General features: G+C 38.1%; 1 protein-coding gene across 3 annotated transcripts in view; it reads right to left on the bottom strand.

Annotated features, from left to right (window-relative positions):
• RASA3 (RAS p21 protein activator 3) overlaps positions 1–14,617 on the bottom strand; it is a 580,390-nt gene that overhangs the window by 26,287 nt on the left and 539,486 nt on the right. For all 3 annotated transcript variants that reach the window (XM_053707675.1, XM_053707676.1, XM_053707677.1), the window contains one exon: positions 389–597. In XM_053707675.1, the coding sequence (XP_053563650.1) occupies positions 389–597 (209 nt within the window). The remainder of the gene's footprint in view (positions 1–388; positions 598–14,617) is intronic.

Raw genomic sequence — 14,617 nt, 5'->3', positions numbered from 1 at the left:
GAAAAACAAGAATTTTAGTCAGAGGTAGGAGTCCTGTATTTTGTATAGTGGCAGATATACATAAACACTGACATTTTAGATAATTAAATCATAGATAAATCACAGAATTAACAGCAGCAAATACAATAAACCAATGTAAGATTATTTCAGACATCAGGGAACACATTCATTCATAACATTATTTTGTCCCCATTTCATTGTCAATTTAAAATAATAAAGATTATACATCAGTTTGTAAACGCAATTACAGACTGTGAGTCAGTGGCAAATATGGGATGCAAGTAACCAGAATTTGTATGTGATTGTCACCATCACAACAAAATGCGGACATAAATATTGCACATCCCAGATACTAGATAGATCATAGAAGTAAAAAAAACACACTCACCCAGTGCACGGTGAGCAGCCAGGGGCATTCTCTGAGGTAGCTTTACAGCACAGCCAGTGCCCGTTTAGATAGGCTGAGGGATGATATACTGTAAGACGCTTCTTGTTACACTGGCTGACTTTAGTAAGGATATCTATCCAGTCCTTGGCCTCAACACAGTTATTTGCTTGGATGTAGAGCGTTCTCACTGGCTGAATGACTTGGAACATCTAAAAGTTAAAAGTGCAAACACTGTAATCTGATGTCAACAACTGCAAATAAATGTACCTTTCTTTCCCAGTTCTAGCAAGAAAGCCTAAAATACCCGCTATGACATTATTTTATTTATTAAAGAATAATTACTATATAGCAGTTGTTTAGCTGTAAATATCACTAGAGATTGCGTATGTGTAGATATATTGAGATCTTTGTAAGCATGCTTCAATAAGGCAATTCATTTGTTTGTTTTAACACTTGAATAAAGTCAGTAGCAACAAAAAGGTTATGTAGAAAGCAAAAGAAAGTATATTGAAAAATATATTTTTCACTAAACGTTACATGACAACAAATGTAAAAAATGAGAATTGTGTTAAATAAATAAGGATGTTTAACAGGTCAATGCAATGTTACTTAATTTTGAAGTCAAAGCCATCATATCTCCACTTCAAAGCAGATGTAGAATGGGATTAAACGATGTAATCCTACCCACTAAAGATGGACAATAGCGATGAATATAGGTTTAATGAATCGAGGCCACATATTCATATATACACCTCTGGACATTTCAGAGTGTATTGCGCATGCACAAGATAATAGAATTATACCAGAAAATTGCCTTGCACCATTTTATTGAATTCAATTTTGCTGTTGATAATTAGTTTATAACTTGGGGTCGGGAGGATTGATGCCCATGCATCCTTTGGGTGAAATTTGATATCCGATCCAGTATTTTTTCAATACACAAATGGTGTTAGTTATTGGTTTCTGATTGCTTTGATGTTGAAAAAGGAATATAAAATAGACAATAAAAATGATCAATGACATTGGAATTGACTCCAATGTTTGTAGCTTCTCATCCACATAGAACGGTAGAAATAAACTGACGCATAGACCTTAGAGGTCTAGACGATAAATTTCCTATGTTGTCCGGTACAGCCAAAGCGCAGGACAGAAAGGAGGTCTGTTCCTAAGCTCTGGCACATTCCCTATTTATCAGATCCATGGGTTGAATTAGGCTGACTTGACAATATGCATATTAGTTTCTCCCCGACAAATAATAATAAGAATGAGGGAAGTGTCTGCTTCACATTTTGTACTGCTCCTTTATAGTTTCATGAATAAAATGGTCTGGTAGCGTATATAGGAATTTATAGTACTACACATCGAATACAGAATTAGTTGCTTCATTTTAGCTCAATCCTGAATAAAGGGCTGATATAGCAATCTTCTAATGTAGTATTGAAACTGTATTTTAGAGCTCTCATGTAGTTTGTAGAAGAGAATTATCTTCTTTTTCAGACTTTGCAAAAAAGAATGAATTTCAAGAACTGGCTTTATCTTGACAAACTTGTGAGCTACTCCTGGATCTGTAGCTAGAATGGATGGAAATTGAAAACTCAATTAAATTAATTTTTGCGACTTAAAAATTAGGGGCGTACTGGGGAATATTATTTCATTCCTTCTTCAATCAAGAGGCCTTTACTAGTTTGAAATACAGATTTGATCTGAGCTCTTATTTATTTTTCGGAAATAATCTGCCGACCGCACACCGCCGCAACCTACATTATCCCTATGTACCCCTAATCTGATGCCCCTAACATCGCCGACCCCTATATTATATTTATTACCCCCTAATCTGCCCCCCCAATGTCGCTGCTACCTACCTACACTTATTAACCCCTAATCTGCTGACCGGACCTCGCCGCCACTATAATAAATGTATTAACCCCTAAACCGCCTCACTCCCGCCTCAAAAACCCTATAATAAATAGTATTAACCCCTAATCTGCCCTCCCTAACATCGCCGACACCTAACTTCAAGTATTAACCCCTAATCTGCCGACCGGACCTCGCCGCTACTCTAATAAATGTATTAACCCCTAAAGCTAAGTCTAACCCTAACACTAACACCCCCCTAAGTTAAATATAATTTTTATCTAACAAAATAAAATAAATCTTATTAAATAAATTAATCCTATTTAAAGCTAAATACTTACCTGTAAAATAAACCCTAATATAGCTACAATATAAATAATAATTATATTGTAGCTATTTTAGGATTTATATTTATTTTACAGGCAACTTTGTATTTATTTTAACTAGGTACAATAGCTATTAAATAGTTAATAACTATTTAATAGCTACCTAGTTAAAATAATTACAAAATTACCTGTAAAATAAATCCTAACCTAAGTTACAATTAAACCTAACACTACACTATCAATAAATTAATTAACTAAACTATCTACAATTATCTACAATTAAATCAACTAAACTAAATTACAAAAAAAAACAAACACTAAAGGGACAGTCTACACCAGAATTTTTATTGTTTTAAAAGATAGATAATCCCTTTATTACCCATTTCTCAGTTTTGCATAACCAACACAGTTATAATAATATACTTTTAACCTCTGTGATTATCTTGTATCTAAGCCTCTGCAAACTTCCCCTTTTTTCAGTTCTTTTGACAGACTTGCCATCTAGCCAATCAGTGCCTGCTCCCAGATAACTTCACGTGCACAAGCACAGTGTTATCTATATGAAATACGTGAACTAACACCCTCTAGTGGTGAAAAACTGTTAAAATGCAATCTGAAAAGAGGTGGGCTTCAAGGTCTAAGAAATTAGCATATGAACCTAATAGGTTAAGCTTTCAACTAAGAATACCAAGAGAACAAAGCAAAATTGGTGATAAAAGTAATTTGGAAAATTGTTTAAAATTACATGCCCTATCTGAATCATGAAAGTTTATTTTGGCCTAGACTGTCCCTTAAATTACAAAAAAAAAAAAAAAAGATTACAAGAATTTTAAACTAATTACACCTACTCTAAGCCCCCTAAAAAAATAACAAAGCCCCCCAAAATAAAAAAATGCCCTACCCTACTCTAAAATAAAAAGTTAACAGCTCTTTTACCTTACCAGCCCTTAAAAGCGCCTTTTGCGGCGCATGCCCCAAAGAAAACATCTCTTTTGCATTTAAATAAACATACAATACCCCCCAACACACCCCTAATCTAACCCAAACACCCCTTAAAAAACCTAACACTAAGCCACTGAAGATCTTCCTACCTTATCTTCACCACGCCGGGTATCACCGATCCGTCCAGAAGAGGGTCCGAAGTCTTCATCCTATCCGGCAAGAAGAGGTCCAGAAGAGGGTCCGAAGTCTTCATCCTATCCGGCAAGAAGAGGACATCCGGACCGGTAGACATGTTCATCCATCCGGCGCGGGACCATCTTGAAGCAGCCGACGCGGATCCATCCTCTTCTTCCGGCGACTCCCGACGAATGAAGGTTCCTTTAAGTGATGTCATCCAAGATGGCGTCCCTCGAATTCCGATTGGCTGATAGGATTCTATCAGCCAATCAGAATTAAGGTAGGAAAAATCTGATTGGCTGATTGAATCAGCCAATAAGATTCAAGTTCAATCCGAATGGCTGAACCAATCAGCCAATCAGATTGAGCTCGCATTCTATTGGCTGATCGGAACAGCCAATAGAATGCAAGCTCAATCTGAACCTGTAATTTAGTGTTGTTTTTTTTTTTGTAATTTAGTTTAGTTGATTTAATTGTAGATAATTGTAGATAGTTTAGTTAATTAATTTATTGATAGTGTAGTGTTAGGTTTAATTGTAACTTAGGTTAGGATTTATTTTACAGGTAATTTTGTAATTATTTTATCTAGGTAGCTATTAAATAGTTATTAACTATTTAATAGCTATTGTACCTAGTTAAAATAAATATAAAGTTGCCTGTAAAATAAATATAAATCCTAAAATAGCTACAATATAATTATTATTTATATTGTAGCTATATTAGGATTTATTTTACAGGTAAGTATTTAGCTTTAAATAGGATTAATTTATTTAATAAGATTTATTTTATTTCGTTAGATAAAAATTATATTTAACTTAGGGGGGTGTTAGGGTTAGACTTGGCTTTAGGGGTTAATACATTTATTAGAGTAGCGGCGAGGTCCAGTCGGCAGATTAGTGGTTAATACTTGAAGTTAGGTGTCGGCGATGTTAGGGAGGGCAGATTAGGGGTTAATACTATTTATTATAGGGTTTTTGAGGCGGGAGTGAGGCGGTTTAGGGGTTAATAAATGTATTATAGTGGTGGCGAGGTCCGGTCGGCAGATTAGGGGTTAATAAGTGTAGGTAGGTAGCGGCGACGTTGGTGGGGGGCAGATTAGGGGGTAATAAATATAATATAGGGGTCGGCGGTGTTAGGGGCAGCAGATTAGGGGTACATAGGGATAATGTAGGTTGCGGCGGTGTACGGAGCGGCAGATTAGGGGTTAATAATAATATGCAGGTATCAGCAATAGCGGGGGCGGCAGAATAGGGGTTAATAAGTGTAAGGTTAGGGGTGTTTAGACTCGGGGTTCATGTTAGGTGCAGACTTAGGAAGTGTTTCCCCATAGGAAACAATGGGGCTGCGTTAGGAGCTGAACGCTGCTTTTTTGCAGGTGTTAGTTTTTTTTCAGCTCAAAGGACATTTTTTAAGCTGGCTGCGTCCGTAAACAGCGCTGGTATTTAGAGTTGCAGTGGCGGTAAATATGCCTGTACGCTCCCTTTTTGGAGCCTAACACAGCCCTTCAGAGAACTCTAAATACCAGCGTTGCTTAAAAGGTGCGGGGGGAAAAAAAACACGCGTAGCTAACGCACCCCTTCTAACGCAAAACTCTAAATCTAGGTGTATATGATCATAAAAAGGACCTTTCCTAGGTATTTTTTTAAACAATTGACTTGAACAAACTGCTTCAATGAAGCCCTAAAGCTGAAAGGTGACTTTCAAGCCATTGGAAATGGAGTTAGCTATTTAATAATAGAACACTGTGTGTTTAGCCGAACACTTTGAATATAAGTACGTTTTCCAGTGATTACATTTTCATTAAAGATGGAGAACACAATTTTAAACATTCCAACTTCTATTATTTTTTTTTTTATTTTTTTTTTTTTATTGAGGTTTGAAAAAAGGCTTACAAAATTCTTGAGATCAAAATAAAATATAAACATAACAGTATCAGAATACAATCTTAACAGAGTTTAACGTGCCTTACAGTCTTCGAGCCTTCTAGTGATCGCAAGGGGCCTCTTTTGGATCCCTTAATCTCCATAGAACGATATTAGGCTCCTTCAGAGTATAAGAGACCACTCCTGGATCTCATCTAGTAAACCTCAGTTTTATAGAGAGTAGTGTAAACAATTTAGGGAAACTTTAAGGAAAGGGTTAAGGAAAGTGATAGGAAGAGAGGAATGGGGAGAAGAATGGGGAGGTGGTATTGCTGTACTTGGTAGGTAGTTGTCAACTACTTTTACTTTAGTTTAAGACAGGTTGACTCGTTTAGGCTTCTGTTTAGACAACTAGGGTTTCATGAATTTGGCGATGTATTTGTATTTCCCACCTTGTGTATGCTTTTAGGGTGCAAATAGGCGATAATGTTATGGTTCATTTTGTTTAAGCGTGTTTAGTGTAGGGTGTTACAATTTAAGGTAATGTTCCCATAGTGCTGTCATTTCAGCGTATACCTCCATTTTGGCATATTTAACAAAGTAAAATTCTTCTAGGTCAAGGAATTCTGAGACTCTCTTAGTCCATAGCAATGTGGAGGGGACCTCTTTGCTTCTCCAATTTCTAGCTAATAGGTATCTAGCACTATTAGTCATGATGTAAAAAAGTTTGAGGCAGTGTTTCTGTTTAATGTTAGGAGGTCTACTTAGTAACCAGATTGTGGGGTCTAAAGGGAATTGGGTATCTAGAACTTTTTCTATTTCTCCAATTATGTCTCTCCAGTAGTTTTGGACCGCATTGCACCACCACCACATGTGAGCCAGGTTACCACAGCCATGTCCGCATCTCCAACATTGCTTGGATGTGTTGCGGTATAATCGGTGTAATTTAGTTGGGGAAAGATACCATCTGTGTAAGATTTTTAAGTTGATCTCCTGTATGGAGAGTGAGATTGAAGTTTTTGTGATATTTTGGAAAATTAATGTACTGGTTTGGGGTAGGATTGTTATACCTAGTTCGTCTTCCCACTTTTCAAGGAAGGGAGGGGTTTGGCCAGGAGAGTTTTGTGTTAGTATTCTATAAATTAATGCAAGAGTATGTGATATTGGAGGAGTCCTTATACAGAGTTGCTCAAAGTTGGTTAGTGGTCGGACCATGTTTCTAGAGTGTTCATGTGTTGTTACGAAGTGATGGACGCGGGCATATTGGAACCAATTTTGGAAAAGAGAATATCCCTTGTTAATCAAGTCCGCTTGCGATAATAATTTTTCATTTGATATGATATAGTGAATGGGGATATCCCTATAGTATGATCCCGGGGTGTTCCTAGTATGAATTGGCCATTATCTATGATTGAGGTTAGTGGAGAGGGCTTGGATGATATATAGGGGTGTGTAGCTATTGTGATTTCCCATATTTTATATGTTTCTGCAATCAGGTGTGATTTATAATTAAGCTTAGTGGTCGGTTTGTCGAGATTCCAGCACTGTTTTCCTAAGTGTGAAGTATTTGATTGGGAATGTTCTAATTGAACCCATCTTTTATGTTTGTATTGTATGCACCAGTCAACTATCTTTTGTAAGAATATGGCTTGTCGATACTTTGATATGTTAGGTATGCCTAGTCCTCCTTGGAGTTTGCATAATGTTTTTATTTATCCTGGGGGGACGGCGACGCCAAACAAAGTCGCTAAAAGCTTTCTGTAAAGTGGGAATGTAGTTTTTAGGGATCGGGATTGGTAGGGCCTGTAATATGTATAGTAGTCTTGGGAATATATTAATTTTAAGAACATTTATTTTGCCCAGCCAGGAGAGCTTCTTAGAGAGCCAAGATGATAGATCCCTGATAATTGCTTTTTGTATTGGTATATAGTTTTGTATATAGTTTTTTTCGATAGAGGTGGTTAGTTGTATTCCTAAGTAGTGTAGGGAGTGGGTTCGCCACGTAAATGGCATTAGAGTTTTAATATTTGCTAGAGCTGTGCTGGTTAAGTTAATATTTAAGGCTTCGGATTTTGAGACATTTATAGAAAAGTTGGATAGTGACTGGAAGGTTTGAAATTCCTGTAAGAGGGGGGTTATTGAGAAGTCGGGATTTGTTAACGTGAATAAAATATCGTTGGCAAACAGAGACATTACGTATGTTTGTGTCCCTACTTGTATTCCGCTAATCAAGGGGTTTTGTCTGATTTTTGTGGCCAAAGTTTCTATGAAGCGGGCGAACAATAGGGGAGAAAGGGGGCAGCCCTGCCTTGTTCCGTTGGTTATGTTGAATGTATTGGATAGTGTGCCATTGATAAGTAATTTTGCATTGGGGTGGGAATATAAGGCAAATATTCTGTTAATAATTTTAGGTCCTAGACCCAGTTTAGTTAAAGTGGCTTTGAGGAAATCCCAGCCAACACGGTCAAAGGCCTTTTCGGCATCTATTGACAGAAGGATCCCTGGGATCTCCTTATCTTGCATATATTGAATTAAGTTGAGGGCCCTGACCGTGTTGTCCTTCGCCTCGCGCCTGGGGACAAATCCCACTTGATCCTGATGAATCAGGTCTGGTAGTACCAGATTCATTCTATTAGCCAATACCTTTGCGAAAATTTTTACGTCTGAATTTATTAATGAAATAGGGCGGAAGTGAGAGGGATGCTCTAGTGATTTGTTAGGCTTGGGGAGGAGAATGATGTGGGCTTCTAACAATGTAGGGGAAAACTGTTTAGACTCATCAATGTAATTGAAAAATTAAGTAATGTGGGGGAGTAGTTCTTCCTGGAATGTCTTATAATATCGGTTGCTAAAACCGTCTGGCCCTGGTGATTTCCCAGATGGGAGATCTTTGATGGCTAGTTTGATTTCTTCTGCGGTTATAGGGTCCTCTAGTTGGTCTTGTTGATTAGTTGTAAGATGAGGCAAATTAAGAGATGATAAGTATGTATTTATATCATCTAATAGAGCTGTTTGTGGGCTTGCTGAATTGCCAGGGTTGGAGCGCAAGTTATATAGTTTTTGAAAATATGTCCTAAAGGTATTTGTAATAGCCTGGGTTGAGAAGTGTGTTTTATTGTTATCGTCCTTGATGTGCAGGATATAGTTTTTTTTCTGTTTTAATCTTAGGTAGCGAGCAAGGGATCTGCCTGATTTATTGCGGCCTTCATAGTTCGCTTGTTGTAAGCGGAGTGCTTGGCGTTTATGTTCCTTATTTAGGTAGGAAGCTAGTTTGTCTTTTTCAGCTTGAATAGAAAGTAGGAGGTTGTGGTCGGTCGGGCAGCGTTTATGTTGGGTTTCTATTTTTTCAATTTCTGAGAGTAGTGTTGATGGAAATGCTTGCTTTTGTTTATTAATGGAGGCCTTAATGGCCATAAGCTCACCCCGAATTACGCATTTGTGGGCTTCCCATATATTTAACTGAGACGTGTCAACTATAGTATTGTGGGTAAACTATTCCAATATGGACTTAGAGATTTGTTGGGATATTATAGGATCGGAGAGGAGCTGTTCGTCCAATTTCCATATGTAATCTTGTATGGGTTTAGACGGCCATATAAACGTGCCTAATACTGATGCATGGTCCGACCATGTTATGGGAGTAATTTGGGTAGATGTAAATAATGACAGGCCTGTGACGTCCGTGAGAATGTAATCAATTCTGGAGTATTGCTAGTGAGGGTATGAATAGAAGGTGTAATCTTCTTTGTTAGGATGGTGGGTCCTCCATATGTCTTGTGCTGTTAATTTTTTCAGTGAGGTGAGTGTGCGAGCTATCTGTGAAGTAGGGACTGAGGAATTAGAGGAGGAGCAATCCAAAGGTGGGTTAAGTGGCATGTTAAGATCTCCGCAAATTATTAAGACACCTTTTTGGTGTTCTAAAATGAGATTAGTTATATTGTTGATAAATTTGGCTTGCTTAGTATTAGGTGTGTATATAGATACCAACGTGACCGGGCGGCCATATAGTAAGCCTACTAGAATAATATACCTACCAGCTTTGTCTCTGAGGATTTTAAGTTCTTTAAAAGGGATATTTTTCTTTATCAGTATTCCCACTCCATGATTTTTAGATTTGGGATGGGAGGCGTAAAAGCAGGTGCCGAATTTGAGGGTAAATGTGAGGGGCTCTCTTCCTTTACCGAAGTGTGTTTCTTGGAGAAACAGCAGGTCTGACCTGCATCTGTTAAAGTCTCTCAAGGCCTGTGTTCTTTTTGAGGGAATATTGAGTCCCTTCGCGTTTATAGATTGAATCCGTATTAAATTGGTGGGTGGTTTTCTATGTGAGTGTTCAGCCATTAGGATAATGCAGTGTGAGCTTAAAGTAGTTGTCTATGGAGTATATTAATTCAGTGTTTTTGTAGGAGTCAGTATGACCAGGTAGTTTGTCAGGTGATAGTAATAAGAGTAATTTAGTACAGCAGAGGATAAGGGGATTAGGTAATAAGGAAAGAGTGGATAAAAACATTGGTAAGAGAAATAAGATGTAGAGGAAGCGTTTCCCCTTCATCGGCTTAGATTAACTTTTCTCAGCAATTAACAATTTATACCAGTTATGGTAGCTTGACTAACTTAGTTTGTAAATAAGACATGTTGACCTAACATGGTAAAGTAGATCAGCCTATAACAGGTAAACAATACAATACAGTACATTGATACTAGCATGTAGTACATCATAACAACATTAAACATTAAATACCCCCTTAGAATGTGCCTACCTGTAGACGACCAAGATGGCTTATTGTGATTAGACAATAGAAAAACATTCTAAACACTCAAGATGTAAACTTTTGTTATTAAAAGGTGTAAATAAACATAGCAGTATAACTTTGGTAAATTGATATGGTAAGAGAAGTAGTTATAGTGATTCCCTATGGGCATTTCTTCTTTACCTAAAAATAATGTCAGGTAAGTTCAGGCATCTTCTCAGACATTTGGCAAAGAACCAAAATTAGTGTGCATTAGCGAGTTCACAGTGTCTGTTATAAAAAGGGAATATACAACCTTACTTTCACATGTTTCAGGTCTTGCATTGTGGCGACTCTTGTGGTGTGTAAGTTATATATACCTCATTTAGGCATGGAGTCTTTCGCATTTTTTCTGGGTACCTTGGTCCACGTCGATCTTTGGGCCTTTGGTGGGCCATCTTGTGTGATGTCCCGGGTCATTGCTGCATGAGGAGGAGGTGCCGGGAAGTTGATATTGAGATTTTTGGATAGAGCATCTAAGTCTTCTGGACCTTTATAAGCAATGGTTTTGCCGTCTTTATGCACCAGAAGGCTAAAAGGGAAGCCCCAGCGATATTTTATTTTATGTTCTTGCAGGAGGGTTGTAATAAAGCGTAGGTTTCGTCTCCTTTCGATGGTAGCTGGACTAAGGTCTTGATAGACCTGGATGGTATGGCCTTGAAAGGATATTGATCGTTGGCTACGGGCTTGTTTCCACACTGCTTCTTTTTGGTGAAAGTGAGTGAATTTCAGAATCACGTCCCTAGGCGTGCTCGGCGGTGTAGGTTTTGGTCTTAGGGCACGATGGGCCCTTTCTAGAGTTGCTTCAGAGGTCTCCAGTGCAGGTTCCATCTGTCTGAAAAGTTGTAGTAGGTACTCAACTAAGGATTCCTGAGTAACATCCTCAGGTATACCTCGGATGCGCAGGTTGCTGTGGCGACTGCGATTATCAAGGTCGACCTTTAGCTGTAACGATTGGACAATGGAGTCGTGGCAGTTTAGGCATTGGGTATTGTCGCTAACTTGAGACTCTAGGTATTCTTGTCCCTCCTCCAGGTATTCAAGTTTAGAGTTCATGTCAGACATATCTTTTCGTAGAGATGAGATCTCGTTCTTGATAAATGTTTTGAAATCAGCTATGTCGCTCTTAGAGGGTAGGGAAGCTATATTTTGTTGTATCTGTGAGAGTTGATCATGTGGGAGATGAGCAAGGCTTGTAGTAAGTTGTGATTCCATTTTGTTTGAATTGTCAGGATTTTCCAGCTGATGAGGTAACATTTTTTGCTTAGATTTGAAATAGGAGCTGACTGATGGTGATTTATTAGGTAGTGGTGCCTTATGTGTTCTAGTGGATCTCCTTGTTGCCATGTGCTAGTATTGTGGAAAACAAGGAAACCAGTGATTTTGGCCAGATCAGAGTGCCCTGTGATGGAGCTTGGTGGCCACTTGAGCTAAGAGTTCACCTCGTTTTGCACCATGTAAAGGGAGAGTGCAACTTATTTTTGGAATATGTGCTGTAAATACTGCAGCTGGGCTGTCACCTTGTTTGTTATCTGGGTTTATGTTCAGTAACAGCATTAGCTACCACGTAACATTTGCTTGCTAGATTCGGAAGTTTACATTGTGGTATTGCCAGTGTAAGCTGGTGGGCAGTCTTTGCATACGTATATTATTGTTTGGCTGTTCTGAATACAGCTATATGGCAGCGTGGCCCGGTGTGACTGCTGGGGTGCTTTGATGCGACTGAGCGCGGCAGAGGAGAAGTAACCACGGCGCTGCTTTTATCTCGCCTGTATTGTGGTATGGAGCGTGAACTGTCAGTTTGTCAGGGTAATCATATAATACTGTATTCTCTACCTTGCCGTGCTGTGTCTTTGTTGTTGCGTGGCTTAGCCGGTTCAGGTTGCGCTGTCAAGATGGCGCCTGTACTAAGTTTGTTGGTCCCGGTTTTCAAAGGGATCTGTTGGCTCGGATTTGATTGCAGATTCCAATAAAGATGTTATAGGTGTTCCGGTTCATTTACTTGCCGTTTTCATGATTGCCAGAGCAAAATTATACCATTTATGTGCCAATTGAAGGGGAAAGGCAACAGAGCTCTTTTACAGTGCAGCCATGTTCCTGCTACGGCTCCTCCAACTTACTTCTATTATTTAATTTGCTTCACTCTTCAGATATCCTTTGTTGAAGAAATAGCAATCTACATGGGTGAGCCAATCACATGAGTCATCTATGTGCAGCTACCAATCAGCAGCTACTGAGCCTATTTAGATATGCTTTTTAACAAAAGGATATCAAGAGAATAAAGCAAATTAGCTTATAGAAGTAAATTGATGATTTCTAAATCACGAAAGAAAAAAATTAGTTTCATGTCTCTTTAAGAAGATTTGCATGTCAACCATCCCTAATGTTGCCCTAAAATGACAAGCCGATCTCCCCCCCCCTCCGAAAACTGAATTTTTAGCAACTTGATATCAGACTCGTTCAGAATTTTATCATTAAAAGATAAATTAAAGGGATATGAAAGTCAAAATTAAACTTTCATGATTCAGGTAGAGCAGGTCATTTTAAGACACTTTTAAATTCACTTCTATTTTCAAATGTGATTCGTTCCTTTAGTATCCCTTGTTAAAAAATGAATACACACATAGTGGGAGCTGCTGCTAATTGGTGCCTGCACACATTTGTCTCTTGTGATTGGCTAAATAGATATTTTCAGCTTCCTGTCAGTAGTGCAATGCTGTCCCTTCAGCAATGGATAACAAGAGAATAAAGAAAAATTGATAATAGAATTAAATTGGAAAGTTGTTTAAAATTGTATGTTCTATCTGAATCATAAAAGAAAATTTGGGGGTTTACTATCCCTTTAAACATTTGGTTTTAACCAACAATATTCTCTATCCATTTTTTAATCCAGAAATGCTTGCTTGTAGCATGATAGAAGAGTTTCTTATGGGACTCAAAAAATCCACAGAGAAGATATTTATAATTTAGATTAAACATAAAATAAAGAACCAATACAATTTCAATGACTAGAAGAAGGTAAAAACTTAATGGTTAGAAGGACATGAAACTCACAATTTGTCTTTTATTATTTAGATAGAGAACACAATTTTGTTTTCAATTTACTTCTATTATCAAATTTGCTTAATTCTCATGTTGTTCTTTGTTGAAAAGATATCTAGGTAGGTAGCGTGCACATGCCTGAAGTACTACATGACAGGAAGTAGTGCTGCCATCTGGGCCTCTTGCTAATGTATAACACTGTTGCAAAACTGCTGTCATATAGTGCTGCAGACATGTGAACACTTCCGAGCTTACATCCCTGATTTTCAACAAATGATACCAAGAAAATTTGATAATAGAAGTAAATTGAAATTTTTTTAAAATTGTATGCTCTGATTCATGAAATATTTTTTGGGGTTTTTTATGCCTGATATTCTACAAGGGAGTAACCCAGAGAAAACAGAGCCACAAACACTCAAAGAACTAAAGGCAAATCGCCAACATCTACACAACCCTAAAGGATTTGCAGAAGAAAAGCTTTTAGTATATTCTGTCGGTGAGATGTGTATGAAGGTTCATGGCCACTAGTAGACTACACTGTTGTGTGGTCAGACTCCTATACTATTATTATTATCATTTATTTTTAGACATGTACTATGGCACTTAGATGAGCTTGTTGAAAATTCTATTTTAAAATCATAGACATAAATTATTATTATTATTATTATCATCAGTTATTTGTAGAGTGCCAACAGATTATGCAGTGCTATAAACATAGGCATGGTATATATATAAGGTTACATTACTGTTATAGTCATCTCTTATGAAGGTGATCTGCAAACAGCTGGGCTCATAGGCTTACATGCTAAGGGGGTTCAAGGGGATAGCAAAGGAGGAGAGGAACTAGTATAAAGAAAGGTTAGCGTAGGTTGTATGCTTCCATGAACAGTAGAGTTTTTAGGGAGAGCTTGAAGCTTTCAAAACTAGGGGAGAGTCTTGTGGAGCGAGGCAGAGAGTTCCACAAGATAGGAGCCAGTCTGGATAAGTCCTGTAGACAGGTATGTGAGGAGGTAACATGAGAGGAGGAGAGTAAGAGGTCGTGAGAAGATCAAAGGGGACGGGAGGGAGAGTATTTTGAGACAAGGTCGAGATATAGGGGGAGCAGTGCAGTTGAGGGCTTTGTATGTCAGAGTGAGAATTTTGTGTTTAATTCTGTAGGCAAGAGGAAGCCAGTGATTGGCTGAGAGGTGCAGCAGATGAAGAACGACGTGTAAGGAAGATGAGCCTGGCAAAGGCATT

This window comes from Bombina bombina, chromosome 3 (genome assembly GCF_027579735.1).
Source record: "Bombina bombina isolate aBomBom1 chromosome 3, aBomBom1.pri, whole genome shotgun sequence".
NCBI lineage: Eukaryota > Metazoa > Chordata > Amphibia > Anura > Bombinatoridae > Bombina > Bombina bombina.
The sequence above is the reverse complement of the archived record's forward strand: the minus strand, read 5'-3'. Positions and strand labels throughout refer to the sequence as shown.